General features: G+C 31.2%; 1 protein-coding gene across 1 annotated transcript; it reads right to left on the reverse strand.

Moving 5' to 3' along the window:
* LOC135954195 (ras-interacting protein RIP3-like) lies at window positions 1–25,712 on the reverse strand. The gene is made up of 3 exons (XM_065504273.1): window positions 25,662–25,712; window positions 8,958–9,037; window positions 1–2,106 (listed from the first exon to the last, which is right to left on the reverse strand). The coding sequence occupies exons 1-3, from the start codon at window positions 25,710–25,712 to the stop codon at window positions 93–95; spliced, it is 2,145 nt and encodes a 714-aa protein (XP_065360345.1). The 3' UTR covers window positions 1–92.

Here is a 25,712-nt window from a genome sequence, read left to right on the forward strand (position 1 = left end):
GAAAAAAACTTAAATAATACTTCGAATTTAAGAAATAGAAAAAATACAAATTCTTCTTCGAAGCCCCCCTTTTTAAAAACTAATACGGCTACTTAAATCTCTACATAATCCCCAGTAGGTGGAGCATAGTAGACCGTAGGTCCCGTAGCCACTATACGTCCCTCACGCGGAAACATTTGTGTGTCTAAATTAGTTCGCTGCAAAGCATCTTTCAGATCAACATTGGAAGGTATAGCAATAACTTTGGCGCCTGGACCGGCTATTGTCAAACTTCTGGGATGGGTAAGAGCATAACCACCAGGACCTACGATGGCAGTGCCACCACTACCAGCTGTAGCTACACCACCCGGTCCGGCTATGGCAATACCTCCCTTGCGTACCTTAAGTCTTTGTATAATAATGCCGCCCTGTTTGAGAGCCTCTCTTTGTGACTCCTGTTTGTGTTTCAATAAATTGCTGAAAATTTTCTTTTCCTCTGGTTCGCCCGATTCTTGGCTATTACCGTAACTGTCTTGGTCATCAGGATTCGATGAATCGATACTGACATTTTCATCGTCCCATTTGTAATCGGAGTCTAAGTGATCATTTTGGAAATTATCGTTGCCGTAAAAGTAATGGGGTGGTCCTTGTGGTGGTGATTGTGAATTGGGGCCTGTATAATATTGCTGTTGTTGTTGCTGTTGTGGTGGTGGTAGTAGTTGTGGACTTTGCAGAGGCAGTGTTTCAATGGGTGTATATTCGGTAGCAGTTACCGGTTTAGTTGGGTCTTGTGGGCGAAAGGGTAGTCGGAAAATATTTTGAAAAGCCGTCTTAATGGCATTTGTGGTGGCGTTATTGATGTTGTTGATATTTTGTTGCAACTCCAAGAGAGGACGTTTGATGTTATTGTTATTATTATTGTTTTGGATATTCAACAAGGGTCTAGTGGGGTTTTTATTATTTTGATTGATGTTGGGTTTCTGATAAGCTGGGGTTGCTTCGGGTGGTTGGATGAGTTGTGTGATTTGTTGGGCACCAGTAGGTTTTTCATAATGTTGTTGTTGCTGCTGTTGTTGTTGCTGTTGTTGTTGCTGTTGTTGCTGTTGTTGTTGCAGCTGCTGTTGTTGCTGCTGTTGTTGTTGCCCTTGTTGTTGCTGTGGTTGCTGTTGCAGTTGCAGTCCATTGCCATTAGCTGTGGGCTGTACTTTAACCACTGTACTGGCCGAAACTACAGAATTGCTATTGCCCTTTTGAGGTTTTGCACCCAAACGTTTCCTAACGACTTGTGCTGAACTGGTGGCATTTATTGTATTACCTGTGGTTATAGCTTGAGTATTCGTTTGCACTTTGTATGGTCTATTGTTGTGGGTCACCTTTTCTTCCCGCGAGGTATTCTCCTTAGAGCTAACATCAGCAGCCTTTATGTTCTTTGACGAGCTTTTAGCTGTAATTTCTTCGGGCAAAAAGAACAAATGATATTTTGGTGTAGATGAAGATTTCACCTTACTGCCAGCTGCGGCAGAGGTCTTATTCAATTTAGTTTTACCATAGAAATGATCAATATCGCCCACAATTTTATAACCTTTAATTTTGTACTCTTGAGGATTATGTTTTTCCAAATATTGCTGTTTATTTTGTTTGTATAATCTGACGGGTATTACGAAATGGGTGGGCAATAGTTTCTGTTCGGCCTTTGTTTGTGGTGCCGCCAACTCTACCCGCTGTGGCTTGAAATATAAGGGATTTTGAGGTTTTGATACCTTTTGTTTTTGTGATTTTTTTGTGGGTGGTGCATTGTATTCACTGGCTTTGTTATAGTAAGCCGATTCCAATTTCACTGATCTTATGGAGGGCAATAATAAAGTTTCACCATTAACACCCATTACTTGAGGACTTTGTACATGAAACGGTTGATAGCCCCCCGTATTGGGAAAGAGATACTGTGATGAGTCCAAGATTGCGGGAGAGCGTGATTGATCGGATTGCTTTTTAACATAGCCTAAAGCTTGATTAATTTTTTCAATTTCTTGCAAAATACGTTTGGCCTCATCGCGTTTTTCATTGCCCTCCACCATGCTCGGCTGTTCGAGATCTTCGGGAAATTTAATAAGTCTTTGTTTTTCAATTCTGCAAACGAGATGGTGAAGTAATGTTTTGTTTTAGGTTTAGGTAATAGTCTAAGGTATGTAGTTACATTTATATAATTCAAATGATTAAAGCTCAGCTTTCTAAAAGTTTTTATAGTAAATTTTTAAAACTTTTAAAAAAGTTAATGTGAAATGAAAGCATGCCATTTTAATAATGATTTTAATTTGACAAAGTTTTTTTAGATAATTACATATATTAAAAGCTTTTTAAAAGCTCTAAAGCTTTAGCTTTATGCTGAAATAAAAGCCTGTGTATACAATTATAATTAAAAGATATTTATGCTTTATAATATAAAGTTAAATATTAAAAAATGTATTGCCTTAATATATTTACTTCAAATTGTATGCTATCCTTCCATATTTGGCAAAAATTTCAAAAAATATTCATAATTTTTTTAAACTCATACCTAGAATACAATAAAAAGTTTTCAACTACTTAGATTGGTTACCTTGGTAAACACATAATTTCAATTCTAAAATCTTTCTTGTACCAAAACCAGAACATGATAGTTAGAGCTGCAAAAATATATAGTTTAGGTTATAGATATATGTAGTTATATTTTTAGATCTATGGCATGTCATTATAACACTCCCAAAGGAGTAAAAGCGTTATAACATTAATAGACATTAAAATAATCACCCCTATCGGCAATAACATGTGAAATTTTGTTCCCATGAAATATCCATTTCACTCGAAGGGTAATTGCTATCGTGAAATTCTCCATGAACTTTTCATTCACAATAGTTGATTTTGTTCGAAACAGCTGTTTATTGTTTACAAAATTCCATCTAAAAATTCCTCAACATGGGGAATTTTTTCACGTGAACAAAGTTGATGAACGAATAAAGGAAAAGGGAACATATTGTTACGAAATTGTACTTGAATTCAAATATAACGATTTTAAGGGCTGATTTAAAAGTAGCATAATGCTTTCAAATAACAGTGCTGTAATAGCAAACTGTAACATATCTGTGGGCATTATTAAATAAAAGCTTTCAGTTGATTTGATCGTAAGTTGGCAACGCTGTTTGAATTCGAATATTCAGTTAAAGAACATTGTAGAAAGTACACCACAGATGGCGTATGTATTAGTAAGATCTAGAATATTCGAACTTTGACAGTTAAAGAGCAATCTAGAGTGCAGATGGCAGTGTTATAAATATTGGCAGAGGTTGCAGTCGTGAGTCAGTTTATCAGAGACGCCTTTCGAATAAACATCAACTGAGTGCCTTAAAGTGTGTTGTGTTTTTCAAGTAAATTCGTGTACATTATAAATTGTGTCTGTATTTCTGCGAATTTACAAACGTGTATAAAAAACATTGAATGACTATTTAATTCTGTTGTTGTACATTTGAATAAATAAAGAGTTGTTACCATTTTCAAACTACTAAACGGCTTTTATTTGCAATCAAAAGTATCCGGTTTATTTAAAGGAAATAAACCAAACGTTTAGAAAAGGTTAAAACGTAACAATATTTCATATGAAATTTTGATTCGCGATAGGGGTGAGTAAATTAAGAAAACTACTGCAATATTCTATAAAGTTTTCAGAATTAGACAGTCTTTGTTCGATTTGAATTGCTTATATTATCCACTAGTCTCATTAATGTCTTAAAAATACATAACTCGCAGTAATTAGCTTCATATTGATGTTTGGTAATGGCGTAGTCGGCAATGCAGTGATAAAAAATATATTATTGGGTGTTAACGCGGTATTCAGAACAGATGGCGATCTTTTGAATGCGGTTTTTGTCTTTAAAATGCGTTTTGAAGGGTACTCATCTTTTATTTTTACTCAAACAAAGCATCATATGAGGGAAGTTTAAATTTTCTTCTTTAATTTAGAATAATTACCGCTGAAGCACACTGATTGCTCACCAAAGCTTATGGTGAATGTGAATGCGTTCCACCGGCTTCAATGTGCGAGAGATGGCTTGTTCGGTTCAGAAGTGGTGAGTTTGACACGGAAGTCATACATCGCCCAGGCCAGCCAAAAACGTTTTAAGACCAAGAAATGGAGGCATTACTCCATGAAGATTGTTGTAAAACTCAACGAGAGTTTGAAAAATCATTGGGAGCTACTCAAGCAGCAATTTCAAAACGTTTGCAAGCATCAGGATTCATCCGAAAGCAGACGAAATACGACTTTGCATATCCGAAATGATGTTTGATCGCTATAAAAGAAAATTTGCACCGAATCATTACTTGCGATTAAAAATGGGTCCATTATGATAACTAGAAGTGTAAGATATCGTATGTTAAGCCTGGTCAACCAGCTGAATCTACAGCTACGCCAAATATCCACGGCGCTCTGTATTTGGTGGGAGCAAAAGGGTCCTATCTATTAGGAGCTGCCGAAATCTGACCAAACCTGAACATTGACAGAAAAATGCACAGAATATGAGGCCGGACATGAACCATCATGACAACACTCGGCAACATATTGCAACACCTGTTAAAAACTATTTATAATGAAGTAGGGGAAGTTTTGCCCCACCCGCCTTATAGGCCAGACTTTGCCAATGCAAAATGCTCTCTCTGGGATACGCTTCACTTTGGAACAGAATATACGATATTGCCCGTAATATATGAGCAGTTCTCTTGTCTCGGAATCATTATGTTGCCAAAAAGATGGGAAAAGGTCATAGCTAATAATAGGCAATACTTTGAATAAATTTATATTGTACAACTGTTTCAAAATAAAAGTAAACATTTGAAAAAATCCCGCATTTTTAAGCCATCATTCAAATCGGATCGAAGATTTTTAAACGTGGGCCTTGACACTCCGCCTTCCCTTGCTATTTAATGTGAAAATTCAAAACTTTAATTCAGCTACACCTCTTCTATAGCCTTGAGCAATATTTTTAACCCTCCGTTAGTCGCAATAATTTTCAATCAAGACTAGTAGCAATGTATCAAATTGATATCAATAAAAAAAACGTGGCGTTTGAAAATAATCTTTTAACTTTTTAAAAGAGTAACAAAATTGCAGTAAAAATATATTTTTTTCAAAAATAGCTTAAAATTTAGGGTGTTTAAACAAAAATTTTTGCATCTAACAACCAGATTAGTTGCGACTAACGAAGAGTTAAGATCGGACTATCGGTTTAGAAATTAATTTCCTATATATTTATTATATATTCCTCCACTATACGTGGTAATGTCTTATTTAACTCTGATATTAACGTCTTAACGTATCATTGGTCCAACAAATTATTATTTTTTTAATTACTTTAGGCTTTTAAAACAAGTAGGAAAGTATGGTCGGTCAAGCCCGACCATATAATACCCTACACTAAGTAAAAGCGCAAAAACATTTTTCTTTTAAAATTTCAATAATTTATATTTTTGAGTGATTTTCGGAAGTGGCCCTTATATGGGGGCTATGACCATGAATTTTGTTAGTATACCAACATTTTTAAGCGATTTATGCACGTTAAAGTGATTTTCGGAAGCGGGTCTATATGGCGGCTATTACTAATTATGGACCGATCGTAACAAAATTTGGTGACATGAATTTTGTGTATATAAAACTAATTTAAAGCGCAATTTGTGGAGATACATTTATAAATTAAACATTTATGACCGATAAAGTCCAATTTCGGAAGGACATTTGTATGGGGGATAGGTGAAATAATGGACCGATTTCAGCCAGTATATCCAATAATATGTACCAAATTTGATCGAAATATCTTCAAAATTGCGACCTGTACTCTGCGCACAAGGTTTACATGGACAGCCAGCCAGCAAGCCGACCAGACGGACATCGTTTAATCGACTCAGAAAGTGATTCTAAGTCGATCGGTATACTTTAACCTTCGCTTTACCAATACCCACCCGGGTGACCACATCGTTTTTATTGGTTTAATATTTTTTTTAATTTTGTTTCGATTTAAATGAAATTTATACTCACTGAACAAATTTTAAGGTTCTATAGAATTTAATAGAAACATTTTAAACTTTTTATAAGGTTTTTTAAATTTTTTAAAATTTCATTCGTCGCATATATTTATAAAAGTGTAGTGTTATAGTAGTGTCACCCGGGTGGGTATTGGTAAACCATGTACATAAAAAACCTTTGGTAAAGCGAAGGTTAAGGTGGGTGTTAGACTAATATTTTTGGGCGTTACAAACATGTGCACAAACGCATAATACCCTCCCCGCTATGGTGGTGTAGAGTATAAATATGTGAGATATTATCTTTTCTAAATCAATCGCCGAATAAAATGTAGGTGAAAAAATAATTAAAACTTTTCAAAAAAATCCAATTTGGGCTCTCCAAAAAATAGCAAAAGTTTTGAAGGTTCATCGACGTCCTGTTTCAAAAACCATTATACGTCTTGAACATTGAAAAAAGACCTGGATCAGTAAGAAAGAAAGAAAGACGTAACAGATATTGGTAAGGCAAAAGAAGACGAACCACTTTTTCGAAGAGCACAAAACACTTATATTAGAAAAAAAGCAGTGTGCAGAGCCAAAGCTAATGCTGGGTTGAAGTCGTATAAAGCTCCAGATCGCGATGCGGTAAAGAACTGAGAAGCAAAAGAACGAGCAAGTTCAAATTTTATAAAAAACAAGTAAGAGAGCTATATTCGCCTGTGACGAATCTTATATACCCTTCACCAAATTATACTTAAAAATATTTTTTTTTAAATATTTTTATTTAAACAAAATCAAAATTTTTTTTAATGTTTTAAAATTTTTAAAATTTTTTTTTTTTAAATTTCTTTAATTAATTTTTTTGGAAAAAGAATTTATGAAAAAAAAAAATTTTTTTTGATGCAAAAAAAAATTCGGGTTAAAAAATATTTTTTTTCGATTTTGACCCATTGTATGTCCAACTTACTATGGTCTTATATACGTCGTTGCAAAGGTCTTTGAAATATCTATCATTAGATATCCATATTGTCTATATTAATGACTTAGTAATCCAGATATAGGTCAAAAATAGGTCAAAAATCGAGGTTGTCCTAGTTTTTTCCTTATATCTCAGCCATTTGTGGACCGATTTTCTCGATTTTAAATAGCGACCGAGCCGGAAGAATTTCGGAGATATTGATGTATGAATCGTGTATGTAAGTTATTTGGGGGCTTCGGAAAGGTGATTTCAACACACATACGGACAGACGGACATGGCTATATCGATTCCGCTATCTATAACGATCCAGAATATATATACTTTATGAGGTCGCAAATGAAAAATGTGGAAATTACAAACGGAATGACAAACTTATTTATACCCTTGCCACTCATGGTGAAGGGTATAAAAATACACCTGTTGTGTGATGGATGATGAAACTTACGTACTGGCAGACTTTTCACAACTTCCGGATTAAGATTTTTATGTGGCTGATGGTCAAGATAATGTTCGAGAGCAATACCGGATAAAAAACTAACAAAATTCCCCAAGAAGTTTCTTGTGTGGCAAGCCATTTGCAGTTGTTTACGAATTTTCAAAAAGTACCAACTATGTGTTTGATAATTATTTCATTTACGAAAAATATATGTACTTCAAATTTTATATCCATGTGTTTTTAATGAAATTATTTACTGGGATCTACAACTTTGGCCGGTTTGTCTGGTTGATAATAAATTAGTCAGTCAGACATTCAGCAACATTACTTTTTTTCTAAACTTTTGTAATAAACCACTAAAAGCTAATGCTTTGCAAGTTCTTTTTTATTTTTAGTAGATAGTTTTTTTTAATTTTAATTCAATTTAATAAATATTTTTTCTAAAAGCTTATTAAGCTTATTTTGTCAAATATTTGAACAGTATGGCCCATAATCATAGTCAGAAATAAAGTATATTTTAATAGAAATAAAGTCGTCTTTACTTAAGAGTGGACTTTAGGTCTACCATAGACAAGTTAAAGTATATTTTTGACGTTAAAGTCGACTGTAAATATAAAACTAGCTGAAGCTGTTATTAACTCATTTAACAACAGCATCAGCTGTTCTTCGCCATGTAAAAAAGTTCGGCAAAAAGTAAACAAAATTAAATTACAAGAATTTGGCAGAGATTTTGCAATTATTGAACAGTTATCAATAAAATTAGTACCAAAATATTCTAAATATGATACTAATCTTATCTTTTCCATTTGTCAACCACAAAAAACTTTTTTCTTTAGTTGTCCCGGTGACTTTTATTGTTTACCTTTTTGTTTTAATTTTCTAATGTCAGCTGTTCAGCGGTGCCACTTGTCTGTATTTTGTTGTATATTGTATGAAAACATTTTCTACATTTGAGGTGGCACCCAGTTAAAGTCGGTTCAATTTAAAACATACTTTAATTTTGACTATAGTTGGGAAATAATATAAAGCGGGTTTTTAATTTAAAGTTGTTTTTAAAAAGAACCGACTTTAGTGTTTGACTATGATTATGGGCCTATGTAAATAACAACAAAGCTTTTATTCAGCCATAAATAAAGCTGCCCTGATTCTATAATAAAATACTAGTCGCAGTGAAAGCTACATAAATAGAGCAAACAAATAATTAAGCTTTTAAGCAGCTGATCTGCAACAAACAACATGTCTCATAAATGAGCTTTTGGGAAGCAGTTAAATAATTAAAAGCACTTATTGTTACTTTTAAATAAACATAAATCAATTATTAAAACTAATTTAAATTATTAGTTTTATTATTATAATATAACACACACACATACATGCACTTATTATATTATTTAAATATTTTAAACATGTAACGGAAACAGATGAAAATTGTTTAAAGAATTAAAAAGCTTAGTTTAAAGAAAATTAGTTAAAAGCTTAGTTTAGTTTGGTTTTTGTTAAATAATACCAATTTATTTGTTTGTTTTAGATACTTACTCTACCAAAGTTTCAGTGGCATCTTTAGAATCCAAGGGCTTAGAGATTGTATAACCCAGCAGGCCAAATAGTAAGGTTAACTATAATAAAAGAAAATTAAGTAACAAAATTAATAACTTTTTCTTTTTTTGTTTTCTAAACTAATCTTTATTTTGTTCAGCATATGAAAGTAAAACCACACTCATTAATAGTTGGACATTGCATAAGTATTATAAAGACCTAAAGCTATTCGGTTGCTTTAAAACTTCTTTAAATTGTTATGAGAGTTTAAACAATTTTACAAAAGAAAGAAATGAAATGAAACAAATAAATTAAGCAGACAACAGAACTTGTTATTTGTTTTTTTACATATGTTTATACATATGTATAAAACGTTTAAGTAAAAGTTTACGAACCAACTTTGAACAAAAAAAAAAAAAACAAAACCAAAATGAAAGTTCAAGTTCTTGTATTTCGACTTCATTAATATTCCGTAACTCACTTGACGCTTTAAAATTTTGTAAAAAAAAAATAAAATAAATCCCCAACAGCAACAATCTGGCTCACTCACTCGTTTACTTGCCATCAATACAAAAGATCTCGTTAATAGTTAAATGAAATGGTATGAATGTATAATTGAAAGAAGAAAGATTTCAGCATTTAGAATTGAAGTGACAACATGTTTTTTTTCTTCTTTTGCATGTAAAATAAGATCCGTCCTCTCCTGGCCCTCCTCTCTCCTCCCTATGTTGGATCATTTGCATGTGCGTCTCTGTCTGTTGGTTTGTACATGATTCTGGCACAGCTTTCTAGAAATGCGGTCAAGTATTTTTTTTTTATTTTTTTTATTTCATTATTTTATTACGAGGAAAAAGTGTGAGTAGATTTTTGTTTTTTTTTTTGCATAGAATTTTAATAATAGATTTCGCTTTTTTTTTGTTTTGCTAGTGACATTTCTGTTGATAGAAATGTTAACAAAACTAATCCGTGATTGATTATTTTTTAACTTTGAATTTAAGCGGAAGAAATTTTAGTTGTTTTTTTTAGATAAAAAATAATAATAAGCTGCACTGTGGTGGTATTTTTGCAGAAATCAAAGATTTACCCCGGACTAGGGGATTATTTTTTATAAACACATTAATATTTGGCTGTCAAACAATCAGCTGGATTAGTATCTATAACGTTTGCTGGTGCTCTGTTAGAAATTTTGTTAGTCACTTTGAAATCATAATTATTGAGTTTCTTTTGGAGAAAATATATCTTTAATCTTTACAAAGCTCTTTCATGACTCATAAGTGTGACGCTTTTAATTTATTGCTTCGTTTTCAGTATTCCACACTCACTCTGATGCCAGAAAATGCCTACTAAACACTTTCCCCAGACTCTACGAAATGCGATATTTGGCCCGAAGTAAACAAGAGAGTACAAAAACACTTAAGTTGGGTGATTTTGTATTTTTAGGAAAAATAAAAAAGCGGCCTCTAATTGAATTTCAAAAGTTTGTATTTCAGAATTTTCTATTTGTATTTCGGAAATCATTCATTAGTATTGCTAAAGTGAGTCAAAAAAAACTTATACACTCCTAAAAATAAATTACTCTCAATCTGAAAAATAACCAAAAAAAAGTACGCGAACAACAATTTGTAAAAAAAAGTTGTATTTTATTATAAATCAATTTTATATGTTTGTTTTGTGTTATTTTACTTCTTTTCTTTGTAAAACTTGTAAATTATATTAATTTTTGAACATTTTAGTTTAGTTTACATTTGGAACAATATGTTTTAAACATATTTTTTATATTGATATTTTTTATTATGTTCTCTATCTACGAACTGTCACTTTTAACACTCTCTTGCTTTCTCGTTACAAATTTTTAAAATTAAAAAAAAAATATATTTAAAAATTTTCCAAAAAATTCAATATAGACTTTCAAAAAAATAGCAAAAGATCTAAAGGTTCATCGTCGCGCGGTTTCTAAAGCCATTAAGTAGTATAATGAAGCCTTAAAAATTTAAAGGAAACCTTGATCAGGAAGAAAAAGGTCTAACAGATATTGGTAAGGTAAAATAAGTCGAACAACTCCTTCGGGAGCCAAAGCTAATGCTGTGTTGAAGTCGTGTAAGGTTCAGAAGGTTCCAGATCGCAATGCGGTGAAGAACTTCGAAGCAAAAGAACGAGCGAACAAATTGAGGTAAAATTTTATAAAAACAATTGTGTGATGGATGATGGAACTTATGTACTGGCAGACTTGTCACAACTTCCGGCAAACTGTCTAGAACAGTGGTGGCCAACGAGAGAGTGCTTAAAATGCATATGTAGTAGTGAAAAAATAAAAGAGTACACAAATGGAATGCGTGTGCTTTGCACTGAAAAAATTTTATGAAATTGTTTTTGTTTTGAGTTCACTTTGTGTTTTTACTGAGAGCATTCGTATTGTGTATGTATTAGTGAGAATAACATAACTACCCCGCGGTAGTGTTTGGGTACCAACGGTCTAGTACTTCGGCATGTGGAAATGTTTTGGGCTTTGGTTTAAAAAATAGTTAATAAACACAGGAAGGCTATCCCAGGACATGTCGGATTTTAAGCGATAGTGGACCACCTCGTCCAAAAAGGTAATGGAAGCAACTATAAAATCTTTAATCTGAGGATTTCCCGAAAAAGTGGATAAATACCGAGTGATATGCAAATATTTGAATGTTTAATGAATTTATTGGAGAATTTTTTATTAAATGGTTTAAGATTTATTTAAAATTTTTAGCTTTAATTTTTAAACATTTGTACAATATAAATGTATTCAAAGTATTGTCCATTGTTAGCTATGACCTTTTCCCATCTTTCTAGCAACATATCTATGGATTCCGATCCAGAAAAACTGCTCATCTTTTGAGGTCAAGAATTAATCAAGCCAATATCGGATACTATGTTTCAAAGTGAAGCGTATTCCAGAGATAGAGAGAGAGCGTTCTGCACCAATCAAAACAAATAGTTGCTTTACGGGACATGGTCCGGACTATAAAGTGGGTGAGGTAAAACTTCCCAACCACTTCATTCTAAATACTTTTTAACAGCTATTGCAACAGGTGGCTGAGCGTTGTCATGATGGTACATTACGGTTTCAAGTCTGGCCGCATACTCGCTTCAAACGAATCAGTTGCGTTAGATACATGTTCCATGTAATTGCAGCTGCTCATAAGAGATAAGACCAATTTGCTCCCACCAAATACAGAGCATTACCTTAGCGCCATGGATATTTGGCTTTGGTATCGATTCAGATGATTGGCCGGGCTTCACATACGATCTCTTACGCTTCGGGTTATCGTAATGAATTAATTTTTCATCGCAAGTAATGATTTGGTGCAAAAATGATTTTCTTTTACAGTATTCATTTCGGACATGCAAAATCGTATTTCTAGGTCGTTCAGTTTCAATTCGTATGGCACCCAATTTCCCTGCTTTAGGATGAATCCTGCTGTTAGAAAATGTTTTGAAATCGCTGCATGAGTAGTTCCCAATGATTTTGCAAGCTCTTGTTGAGTTTGACAACAATCTTCATGGAGTAATGAAACCAATTCTTGGTCTTTAACCTTTTTTGGCTGGCCTGGGCGATTTTTGTCTTCCGTGTCAAACTCACCACTTCTAAGATTAATCGATTAATCTAACATCCTGATTAAACAATTATTCCATCAAATCAAACATTTTGATTATTCATACCCAGAATTAATTCAATCATTTTGGTTTTGATTTTTCATAGCAAAGAATAATTTAAATTTTGTGTAAAATTTTTTTAATTTTTTTTTTTTTTTATAATTTTTTTAAACAAAAATATTCAAATTTGAAATATAAAAAATTCAAATTAATTGATTAATCATAGTTTCGGTTAATAAGAAATATTGATTAATCAGTATATTGATTAATCAGAATGTTTAATTATTCGATCCCTACTAATAACCAAAATAAGTAATTATTACAGTTTTATTTTGATATGAAACTTATTTGTATTGAATCTTATTTGAATACCAACATTTTTTAGATATTTATGCTCGATAAATTGAATTTCGAAAGTGGGCCTTATATGGGAGCTATGACTAATTATGGACCGATCGTCACAAAATTGTGTGAGATGATTTTCGTATATATGAAACATATTTGTGTTGAATTTTATTTGGATGCTAACATATTTCACAGATTTATGCACATTAATTAATTTTTTGAGAATGGTGCTATGGAATATTGTACGAATTCAGCCTATATAAAACTTATTTCTACTGAATTTGGTTTGGATATGTTTATAATTAAGATATTTATGAGAGCTTAACTATTTTCTGATAGGGCAGTTGTATGGGGGCTAGGAGAAATAATGAACCGATTCCAACCAAATTCAATAGTCTTAGTTCTTTGGGCAATATAAAAGTTTGGGCCAAATTTTGTCGAATTATTTTTACAAAGTTTGATTACAAAGTTTATATGGACGGACAGACGGAAGGAAGGATATCGCTTAATCGATTCAGAAATTGATTATGAGCAGTTTGGTTTACTCTAATACCCAATATACCCTCCCTGGTGGTGTAGGGAATAAAAATATATATTTTTTTTAAATTTGTTTTATCAAAAATATATAAAGCTTTGTTTTAATTTAAAACAAATAGAGTGTATAATTTATTGTTTAACTTTAGTTTTTTTTTCTGCATTCTGAAATAGCAAAAAACTCAATAATAAATATTTATATAAAGTGAAATTGACACAATTAACATAACGATGAATTATGGTGGATATTTGTCGACTTAAATTTTAGTCGAGAGAAATTTTTGTTTAGACAAGAAATGGTATGAATGAAATGTTTTAAAATATTATGATTAAGTCATAGTTAAGAAATGGTGACAATTTCTCTTAATTTTATCTTACAAATTATCACTTCTGTTCAATACTGAACCTTCCCTTTTGAGTAATGTTAGAGTTATTAGTTCTAACCATATGTAGTTAATAAGCCAATAATAATAATTGTTATTTAAAAAACAAATTGTTTATTTATCTCAACCCACAAACACCAAAAAAAAACGTTTAAATAAAAACTGTGTACATATTTATTTTCACAGACAAAACAAACAATCTTACCATAAATAAAAAACTTAAATAAATATAAATGACGTTTCATAAATGAAGAAACAAATTAAAAGAGACCCAAGTTAAATAAATTGATTTTTTAGTATGAAATGAGAAAAAAAAAATAAAAAAAATTTCAGATCATTGACCCTGTGGTACTGTATGGCATAAGTGTGGCTGCGAACCAAATCGTTATGACAAATCAAAAGTTCACAGCCGAAAAAAAAACAAAGCAAATCATATGAATATATGAATAGAATATGATAAAAGTGTAAATTGATCTTAAATTATTTTGAGCAACAATAAAAGCTTATGAATGAAATTAAAATTAAAAAACACATTTTATATTGTCTTAAAAACTCATAAATTTTTGTTGACATTTTTGAAATTATACCGTTATTCATAGATGACAACTAGATAGAAAACTCAGAAACAAAATTCTAAGTCAGTTGTCAAAAACCTAATTCATGAGAATGTATTGCCATGTAATTTGCTATTGTATCATTTATATCTGTGAATAGAGTAATTTTTATCAATATTTTTCATTGATATTTCTCTCTGCTTCCCTTCTATGTATTTATTCTATAACGTTACTTTTAAAGCTTGAAATTAATATAATAAATCTTGTTATAAATCTTGTTTAAAATCTAAACTTTTACTATGATTAAATAAATACTGTCATACGATTAGTGTTTAGAAACTATTTGAAATTTGAGATGTTTGAAATCTTCTACCTTTAATCATGCCACTGTCCCATTTTTTCAGCACTCCCTCATGGTTTTCATAGCTTTAGGAATTTATGAGTTATTAAATAATTTAATAGCTTAAAGAACGTGCTAAAAATTTAAATTTTATTAAAATAATTTCATACACTTATGATTAATTGTTCATGTTGTTTTTTCGCACATTTTTATAACTCCCTAAATGGGTTTTTTACTGCGTCTTTGCCCATGCTTTATTTGCTTTTTGTGTGTAACCCTTATGGAATTGCTAATTAGTTGGGCTTTTATTTTATTTAAATACTTAATAGTCATTTTCATAATCATTCTACACTACAGCAAGAACTTTTCATTTCATAATTTGTATTATGCTTTGGAATTTAAAATTTTCTTATCAAGCAATTTCCGCATTTTTTGCATAATTTCTTAACAAGTGATAGAAATTTGAAAAAAAAACAGTGGTAATAATTATATGTATAAGAAATGCTTTTTATAATTGTTTATTTTAAATATAAAGTTTATGATTAATGGAAAAGTTGTAGAATAGAAGAATTGTGTAATAAAAATTGTCACCTTTGTATTTTCCCACGACAATTGGTATTGTTAATTAATTGTGTTGCACTCGGCCAAAGATTAGGAACACAGTGACAGCAAAAGAATGTTTTTCCCCAGAAAGGAACTATTGTGAACAGTGGAACTGTTAACATCTTCGCCTGCCAATATATTTCGTGATTTTTATTTCACTATATTGCATTCCGCCGTTAAGTAAACAGATTATTTCTCATACATCGATTCGTAATGTTTTGGTTTGGAATAAATTCAATTATGTACATGATTGCAGTAACCATAATATGTTTATGTTATCATTCACATGATTGTAGCTTTTCTTTTGCTTCGAAAATTGTTGAATTTTGCATCAACAAAGCGACATATGCGGGAAGTTTTGCTTTACTTCTTTAATTTGAAAAAAAGTGCCACTGAAGCAAACCGATTGCTCACCAAAGCTTATGGTGAATATGTTCCATCGGTTTCAAAACATTTGCAAGCTGCGAGAATCATCCAAAAGCAGGGAAATTGGGTACCATACGAATTGAAGCAGAGATACCTTGAAAAACGATTTTGTCTGAAATGCTGCTTGAACGCCATAAAAGAAAATCGATTTTGAAGCGAATCATTACTTGTGATGAAAAATGGATCCATTACGATAACCCGAAGCATAAGAAATCATACGTGAAGCCCGGCCAACCAGCCGAATCGACACCAAAGCCAAATATCCATTGCGCTAAAGTAATGCTCTATATTTGCAGGATTTTTTCTATTATGAGCTGCTGAAATCTGGCCCGACCATCACAGTGATTACGTGTTAAAAACTATTTAGAATGAAGTGCTTGGGAGGTTCTGCCTTACCCGCTTGATAGTCCAGACCATGCCCGTCTGACTACTATTTGTTTCGAATGCTCTCTCTCTATTTGTTTCGTACGTATTTCTCTCTATGCAAATACGAAAATAACACATACAAAATTTGAGAATCTCTCAATTACAGTTCACTTGATATTCGAAAATAACTAACAAATTTTATATGGGAGATACCTCCACTGCTCTGATTCCACCCATTTTTAAACCTTTTATGTAAATATCAAGCTTTACTTTAACTTTCTTTTATAAGGGAGGGGTCATTCCTACTAAGCTGATGGTGATTAACTAAACTTCGAACAGGGAACAGGAATAAATGAGTTTTTAGCTAACCTCCGTAGAATCTGTGTAAAATAATTGATTGATACAGAGTTAAAATTCTTTTAGAATTATAGTTCTCCAGATATTAAAAATTAATTATTTACTTTGTGCCACAACCAGTAATGCAATCCCGACCATTTTCAGCCAATCTGTGTAAAATGGTAAGAGAGCTATGCGGTCGAAGTTTGAAGAACCTTGCAATTATTACTTTGTATGGGAGGTGACTCACCTCCTTTTCCTCCCATTTTGGTTCCCCAGATATTCGAAATCAGTATTTACTCTGTATGGGAGGTGCTATGCCCTCTAATCTAATTCTGTCTATATTAAGCTACACTCCGCAAGAAATTAATTCGCTAAAAGTTTAAACATTTTTACAATTATAGTTCTACAGATATTCGAAATTAATTATATACTTTGTATAGGGTGTGCCACGCCCACTATGCCAATTCCGAACAATTTCAGCGAAACTATGCAAAATTATAAAAGAGATATTTAGACTAAGTTTGAAGAATTTTGCAATTATAGTTCACAAAATATTTAGAAATAACTATTTACTTTGTATGGGAGGCGACCCGTCCCATTTTTCATTAAACTTTATGCAGTGATAAACCGTTGAAAATCGTCACAATTATAGTTCTGCACATATTATAAAATAACTATTTACTTATGTACAATTACATATTTACCCCCATATGCATAAACAGTTTTTTAAATTTGTCAAATGTTTATAAAACAAATTTGGAATGGAAATTTTGTTTTATAAACCTTTGATAAATTTAAAAGTTGTTTATGCATATGGGAGTTAGAAAATAAAAAAACACCTTCAAAATATATTTATTAAAGCGAATTTAAATTACTAAAGTCTTCTTCTTTGTTTTCTATAACAACTCTCATTTAAAACAGAGCGAAATCAATCAACTGTTTAATTGTTTCTCTTATTTATTTACAACAACAAATTGGACAAACACGCATTGCTTTGTTTACTTTTTAGCTTAAGGTTCACATGTACACGTTTTTGCATATGTGTTAGTAACATCTTTAAACGCTTATAACTCCTAAAAAACTGAACCGATTTCAATAAAATATATATTCTGCACTTCTGTGAATAAATCCCTTTAAAATTATATATTTCTTGCCCAAATTTAATGTATAATGTGAGCGTAAAAGGGTTCTAAAGAAATCGACTTGCCTATTAATATTATGATGATGATGATGATATTGCATTGGATTACTAACGATGAGAAGCATTCGAATTTATATTCAATTATGGTTCAAAATAAAGTGTGCTAGCTCAGCAGTGTTTCTTTAGAACTAGTTAGTTATGTAACTAATACATTATGCTCTCATACCGGGATCTGTGTTCATTTTCATCTCATAGCTAGTTTAGGTTAAACTAATGTCGTTTGTTTGCACAAAAATGTACCATTTAAAGTGATCATAAATTACATCCTATTATTGTTAAACCCCAACTTCTACCAAATGCCATTAGTTGAAGTTCGGTGGAATCATTGGTTGATGTGTAAATACTTGTTTTTATAAGATGCTGTTGATTTTTTTATATTTGAATGGAAAATGTGCGGTTTAATTATAATGTATTTATTTAAGGAAACAGTATTTAGTTGTAACTAATTATATTATTGACCACCGCACTGTGGGGACGATTAAAATATCTGGTGGTATAGAAAACAATGTCTATGAAGATAAAAGAAGACATGTTAGACTACATGATGTTAAATTCAATTATTTCACAAGTGATAAAGTTTCTGGAAATGTATACTTGCATTAATAAAAATGCAAAACTTTTGAAAACATTTTAAAAAGCAAAAACAAATTTTATTTACAATACAAACGAAAATTTGATTCAAACATTATTTTCTTAGGGAATTGTAGAATATCACATGCCGTTGTAATCCAACAGATAGAGGCAGAAATCAAATTTACAAGCTCCAGACTTCCAAACTATCAACTATCCTCAAATCAACTCAGGTAAAATAGTTTTTTCTATTCAAGCTAAAGTCCGTTTCTAGCCATTTATGAAAACCAGGAAGAAATAAGTACAAATATTGGTGGTACTGATGTTGAGCACTAATGGTAATTGTTAGATATTTGTATGTCTATGATGATTTTGACACGGAAGACATAGATTGCCTAGGCCAGCCAAAAAAGATTGAATACCCAGAATTGTAGTCATTATGCATTAAACACATTCAAGACAACAGGCTACACGACTACACGAACACAAATTCTGCTGGTTACAGTTGTAGTCGTGTGGCAGCTACTGAATCATTTTAAAGGCGACAGCTACAAAGTAAACAGCTGATTTATAATTCAGTGGTGCCACTTTAATAAAAAATAACCGTACAAAATTTCAAAGTAATTAAGATTGAAACAATTATATTGAGTAAATATATATATATGGTTATAATTAATTATGTACTTGTTATTAATTTATTTCAATATGGTTATCAGAAACTTCTCTTAATTAAGTAAAAAAATTAATTAAAACTAATTTGATTTGCTTTTTTTTATTATATTAGCAACACTATTTCTGTATTGTAGTTGAGAGAAATAGAAATGCCACACCAGCTTTATAGTCCAGACCGTGCCCCGTCCGACTATTTGTGTCGATCGATGCAGAATGCTCTCTCTGGGATACTCATCACTTTGGAACCGAGTATCCGATATTGGCTTGATTCGTTCTTGGACTCAAGAGATAAGAAGTTATTTTGGCTCGGAATCCATATGTTGCCAGAAAGATAGGAAAAGGTCTAAGCTAGCAATGGCCAATACTTTGAATAAATTTATATTGCACAAATCTTTCAAAATAAAAGCTAAAAATTTTAAAAAATCCCGCATTTTTAAGAAAACCTGAATATTTTTAAAAAGCGACCGTAACTATTATGAGTTTATATTCTGGGTCCTCATAAGATTCTAAGACAATCTTTTGAAAACACGATAGGGCCCAAACGAATTTTCCACAAATACTCTCTGTTGACAAGGTTAGTTGGTGATACCACCTGCTGATATCACCTATCCCCAATACAAATGTTTCCTCGAATACAGTTTGAGCAATCATAAATTTGTTGATTATGACTCATAGTTTATGAGACAATTCTGATAATATGTTGTACAAATTAGTTAAGTACTTTAAAAAAAGTATGGTAATCTGAAAATCGGGCAAAATTTGTCCTTAGTCCCCATATATAATTGTCTTATAATAATTATTATCGTGATAAACTTTGATATACAAGTTTTATAAGAACCTAAATCTTTCTAGCAATTTTTGTGAGGATCGATTCATAATTGAGGATCGATCAATAATTGAGCCTACCTCTCATATAACCCTCAGAAAAATATGTTATTGTCCCATACTTATGGTGGGTATTCAAGATTTGGCACGGCCTAATATAACATTCTTACTTGTTTGAGTTTAAAAAGCATGAATATTTCATATTAAGGCCTTTTGTGTTAAAAATACACTTTTTCCCAGAATATATGGTTATTTTTTATTATCTGTATTGAAACGATTGAAAAGGTTTAATTTAATGATTTAATGATTTAATGATTATTTTTTTTTTTCAAAAAATATCCCAATAATAGGCTCTCACTAAATACTAACAAAAACAATGATTTAACAAGACAAACTATGCTCGGAATGTGAAAGCGTTTCAGTTTTATTTAATTTACACTATTAATACTAAATTCATCTTTTAAACTTTACAGTCTCTATTAGAGATATTTAGATATTAATATCTATTTCCATAATTAATATTTCAATATTGACTTCTTCAACATTTTCAACGTTTTTTTCTTCTTTTTTTTTGGGTTTAAGGTAAAAATAGATAATAGAAATATTTGCATAAATAATTGGGAATAATAAACACAATTTATATTTTTCACTTTTAGGTTTAAACAATTCGAACTCTGGCTGTTAGCATGTTTTTTTTTTTAATTTTGTTAAGGGTTTCAAAGTGTTAAAACAAAAGAGCTTAGACACAAACATGCTGTAAAACACGACATTAAACTATAATTAATTATTGTCTTTTATGGACAGTTTTTTTAGCCATTATTAATATTTTATGGTTTATTACATTAAATCCATGTGAGTTTTTTTCTTTTCTTTTTTTTGGTTAAGTGTTTAGAAATTGTTTATTAATTTCTTTAGAAATTATATTAAATTATTGGTTGTTATTTTTTATTAACACTTACTATAATTATTTTCATTTTTCTTGTATTTTATTCAAGTATTTTTTAGTTAATGTCACAATAAGTCCTTTTTTCATACAAGTAAATAAATTATTGTTTAACTGCTGCTATTCTTAATAACTTTCTGCACTTGTTAATTTCTTTCTCAATTTATTTATTTTATTTTTTTGTTTGAAGACAAACCCCTTTCTTTGGCAATGAAAGAGCAGAACTTTACTTGACAACGTACTAAGACAAACTGCTTGAAGTGGCGCCGTTAACTGAGGTTTATAACATATTTTTGCTGCTGAAGTATTTCATTAACATGGCTAAAATAGCAAAAGTAGCCACATCTATGTAGAAATGTTAACATGTATGCCGTGGTCTCTGCGTATCATCATCATGTGTGTGTGTTTTAAAGTACGATTATTGAACTTATACGCAGTGTATGTGTCTCCAAAATAAACATATAGACAGAGATATAAGAAAAACTTATCATGAAGCTAAAATAAAAATACTGAATAAAATTTTTAAACAGAATATTTAAGTTGAGAATGTATAAGAGTGAGAATTTATTAAGTTATGTTATGCTATGCTATGAGTTTCTGTAGAAGAGTTAATTAATCTGTTGTATGAGAAAATAAAGAAAACAAATTGTTTTTTATTCGAAAAAAAAACTACTTACCATTTTATTTGTAACTTTCAGTTTTTCTCTAAAATATATCTAAATATGTTATAAGTATGTTTAATAAAAAAAAAGTTAAAATCAGTTATCCTTAAGCCAAATAGTGGCCTATTTAGCAAATCTCTTTTATTCTTAATTAAAATTTCAGAATCAAAAAATTTCTATGGAGACTCAATTAGTTCAGGTGTTATAAAGAAAAACGTTATTAAAAGTACGTTTTTTCATATAAATTCATATAAAAATTCAAGCACCTGAGTTTTTTTTTACAATATAAATTAAAATTGATTATATTTCTATTTGTTTAAATTCTTTTTAATAAAGTTTTTCTTTATAACTCCTAAACTAATCGAGTCTCCATCGACATTTTTTTGCTCGAATATAGTAGAGAGTTTAGGTGTCCTCATACTATCATCTCTTAACTATTCCATTAAATAATTCATTACACATTAATTCATAGCCTTAATTCCTAAGAAAATTCATTCCTTATAGAATTAATTCCTTATTTCCAACAAAACATATTGCTTAGCTTCATTCAAAGGCTTTTCTTTGAATATAATCATTCATTGTTGAATTAATCTATATATATAAAAGAGTAACGTTACTGACTGACTGACTGATTCATCATCCCACAGCCCAGACGACTGAAGCTAGAATCATGAAATTTTAACTGTGGGTTCCTCCCTCCCCAAAACGATCCACTAAGAAGGGATTTTTGGGAATTCGAACGTTTGGGGGTAAAAAAGGGTAAATTCGGTAACCTTATATCTTCAAATCTAATAAAGATACAAAAAAAATTAAAATGGCATGTTACTCCATTTAAAAAATAAGCTGATAGGTGTTTCGTACTTTTTCGAAATTCAAACCTTTTAAGGGATAAAACGGGTAAAAACTGTATTTTGGTACTTTTTTGGCACCCTATGTATCTTTTAAACTAATAAACATAGAAACAAATTTTAAATCGTATTCTTTACTCATCAAAAAATAAAAAATATAAGTTTGGTACTTTTTAGAAATTCGAATCCTTAAGGGATAAAAATTGAGTTTATTTTTAGTACTTTTTCATAAAATATGTTTTTCTATAATTTGATATAGAAATACGAATATTTTATTATGAGCTCCCACAACGACACAGACACAGAATAAAATTTTACCACCGCAATGGGGATGAAAAAGGTACCAAAAAGGAGATAACATCGGGAAAATAAATTTTATTTGAAATTATTAAGCCAATTTTGATAATTTTTTTTTTAACATTGGTTCCTGGATTCATACAAAAATTAACTAACAGGGTGTTATTAGGAGCTCGAGTGCCAAGGATATTGGGCGAAATCCGGGTAAACAGTTTGGTACTTTTTTTAAAACATATTTTTCTTGGGCACATTAACACAGATTTTATTCTTTTGAGACATGCCTGTAGCATAAACAATTTAGGCAAAATGGTTTATTTTTAAATTTCAAACTTGAGAGGTGTTCAAGGAGGAAAAGGAAAATTGGTACTTTTCTCCTAATGGTACTTTTTTAATATTTTAAATTATTTCACTTATCGTCATTAAAGTTAGCTGATATGTATCTGAGTGAAGTTAGTATTAAAAATAGGGGATAATATTTAGGTACCAAAATCTGAGAACTGAACTATAGGTACTTTTTTATTCTTCTAATGGTACTTTTTGAATTTTCTATAACAAACATGAAATTAAGCATATATGGTCCTAAGTGAGTGAGAATTCTAGGGGGAGATTTTTTGTTACTTTTTCTTTATTCGAATGGTACTTTTTGTAATTTCTTCACCAATGAACCTAGAAACATGAAATAAAGCTTACATGGGCCCGAGTGTGTGGGAATCCACAGGTGGCTGCTTTTTGGTACTTTTTATAAATTCTAATGGTACTTTTTGAATTTTCTGTATTATTGGACCTAGAGATATGAAATTAAGCATATATGGTCCTAAGTGAGTGAAAATTCAAGCGGATACTTCATGGTACTTTTTCTTTATTATAATGGTACTTTTTTTAATTTTCTGTAACAATGGATTTAGAATCATGAAATTAAGCGTATATGTTCCTAAGTGAGTGAGAATTCTAGGATTAGACTTTTTGGTACTTTTTCTTTATTCGAATGGTACTTTTTGTAATTTCTTCACCAATGAAGCTAAAGGCATAAAATTAAGCTTATATGGACCCGAGTGAGTGGGAAACCACAAGTGGGGCTTTTTGGTACTTTTATATATTCTAATAGTACTTTTTGAATTTTCTGTAATAATGGACATAGAAATATGAAATGGTCCTAAGTGAGTGAAAATTAAATTTTCTATAATAATGGAAGTAGAGTTTCCAAAAAACCGAAGAATTTCAAAACCGCGGTTTCGGTTTTAAAAGATTGAAAACCGATCGGTTTCGGTTTTGTGATAATTTATTAAACATTAAGTGTTTTAGAAACAGAATTAGTTAATAATATAGAAAATGCTATACAAAATTAAAATTAAGCACACATGGTAAAAAATTAATTCTGAATGGTAACTTTCTTTAGCATTTTCTATAATAATGGACCCATAAATATGAAATTAGACATTTACATTTAGATTCACAAAGGGAGACTTAATAGTACTATTTTCTTCTTCTAATTGGGGTGGCGAAGCGCACCTTTAACATATTTGTAATTTTTAATACCCACCACCAAAAATAAGAGAAATATATTGGTTTTGTTATTCCATTTATAATACATTGAAATATTCATAGTATACACACATTCTGGGTCCTTGTAAAATTCTAAGATGATCCGTCTACCTGTCTGCTGAAGGCACAATAGCACATAAAGAGAAAGACTTAGAGGAATGATATTTTAAAACAAAATCGGTCAAGTAGAACCAGAGTTATGTAAGACAACCTCCAAAAAAGTTTATATTTTCCAAAAAATTTTTGCAATTTTCATTAAATATTGTATATTGCAGATAATACATTGACATTGTGCACACGTTATTCCCATGATAAAAGGACAAGCTCTGTCCTTTCATGATTTTTCCCTTTACCCATACAAATGTGTTGCTTGAATATGGCTCTATTGTATTGGATGTATGACTTAAGAATGCGGGATTTACAAATCTTTTATTTTTTATTCTCACGTAGTTATTGAACATTACAGTGTAAACAACAAAGTTTTTTGCTTCAAAAATGTCGAACTTTGTGCCAACAAAGCGTCATATGCGGCAAGTTTTGCTTTACTTCCTTAATTTGAGAAAAAGTGCCGCTGAAGCACGCCAATTCCTCACCAAAGCTTATGGAGAATATGTTCCTACGTTTTCAACGTACGAGAGATGGATTGTGCGGTTCAGAAGTGGTGATTTTGAGACGGAAGACAAAAAAGTTTGAAGACCAGGTCAGCAAAAAAAGTTTATAGACTAAATATTGGAGGCATTGCTACATGAAGATTGTTGTCGACCTCAACAAGAGCTTGCAAAATCATTGGGTGCTATTGGGTGCTATTCAAGCAACAATTTGAAAATGTTTGCGAGCAGCAGGATTCATCCAAAAGTTGGGAAATCGGGTACTATAATTGAAGCCGAGAGACTTTGAAATACGATTTTGCATGTCCGAAATGATGCTAAGGTACTGCTCTGTATTTGGTGGGAGCAAAGGAGTCCTGTCTATTATGAGGTGCTGAAATCTGATCAGACCATCACAGGGAACCTGTACCGAATGCAAATGATACGTTTGGATTAAAAACGCCCAGACATGAAACCGCAAGATTCCACCGTAACAACGCTCGGCCACATGTATGTAGCTAAACCTGTTGAAAACTATTTAGAATGAAGTGATTGGGTAGTTTTGCCATGCCCGCTTTATAGTTCAGGCCGGGCCCCGTCCGACTACTATTTGCATCGATCGATGCAGAACGCTCTCTCTCTGGGATACGCTTCACTTTGGCACAAAGTATCCGATATTGGCTTGATTCGTTCTTGGCTTCAAAAGATGAGCAGTTTTTTGGCTCGGAATCCATATGTTGCAAGAAAGATGAGAAAAGGTCATAGCTAACAATGGACAATACTTTGAATAAATTTATATTGTACAAATGTTTCAAAATAAAAGCTAAAAATTTAAAAAAAATCCCTCAGTTTTAAGTCATTCACCCAATATTTAAATATGAATGTATGACATTTCCTTTGAACAATCTTACAGAAAAGTCTTACATTTCCTTATCCTTATTCAAACATTTAATATTTTCTTGCATTATTATTTAACAAAACTTCCTATTTATTCATAAACAACATTAGCAACAAGTTTCTCATAATTTAATTTAACTTACTGACTTCTTGCCATATTTCAAACCAAATTCCATCCTCAAACGAAATCCCAT

Source organism: Calliphora vicina, chromosome 3 (genome assembly GCF_958450345.1).
Source record: "Calliphora vicina chromosome 3, idCalVici1.1, whole genome shotgun sequence".
NCBI classification, from domain to species: Eukaryota; Metazoa; Arthropoda; class Insecta; order Diptera; family Calliphoridae; genus Calliphora; species Calliphora vicina.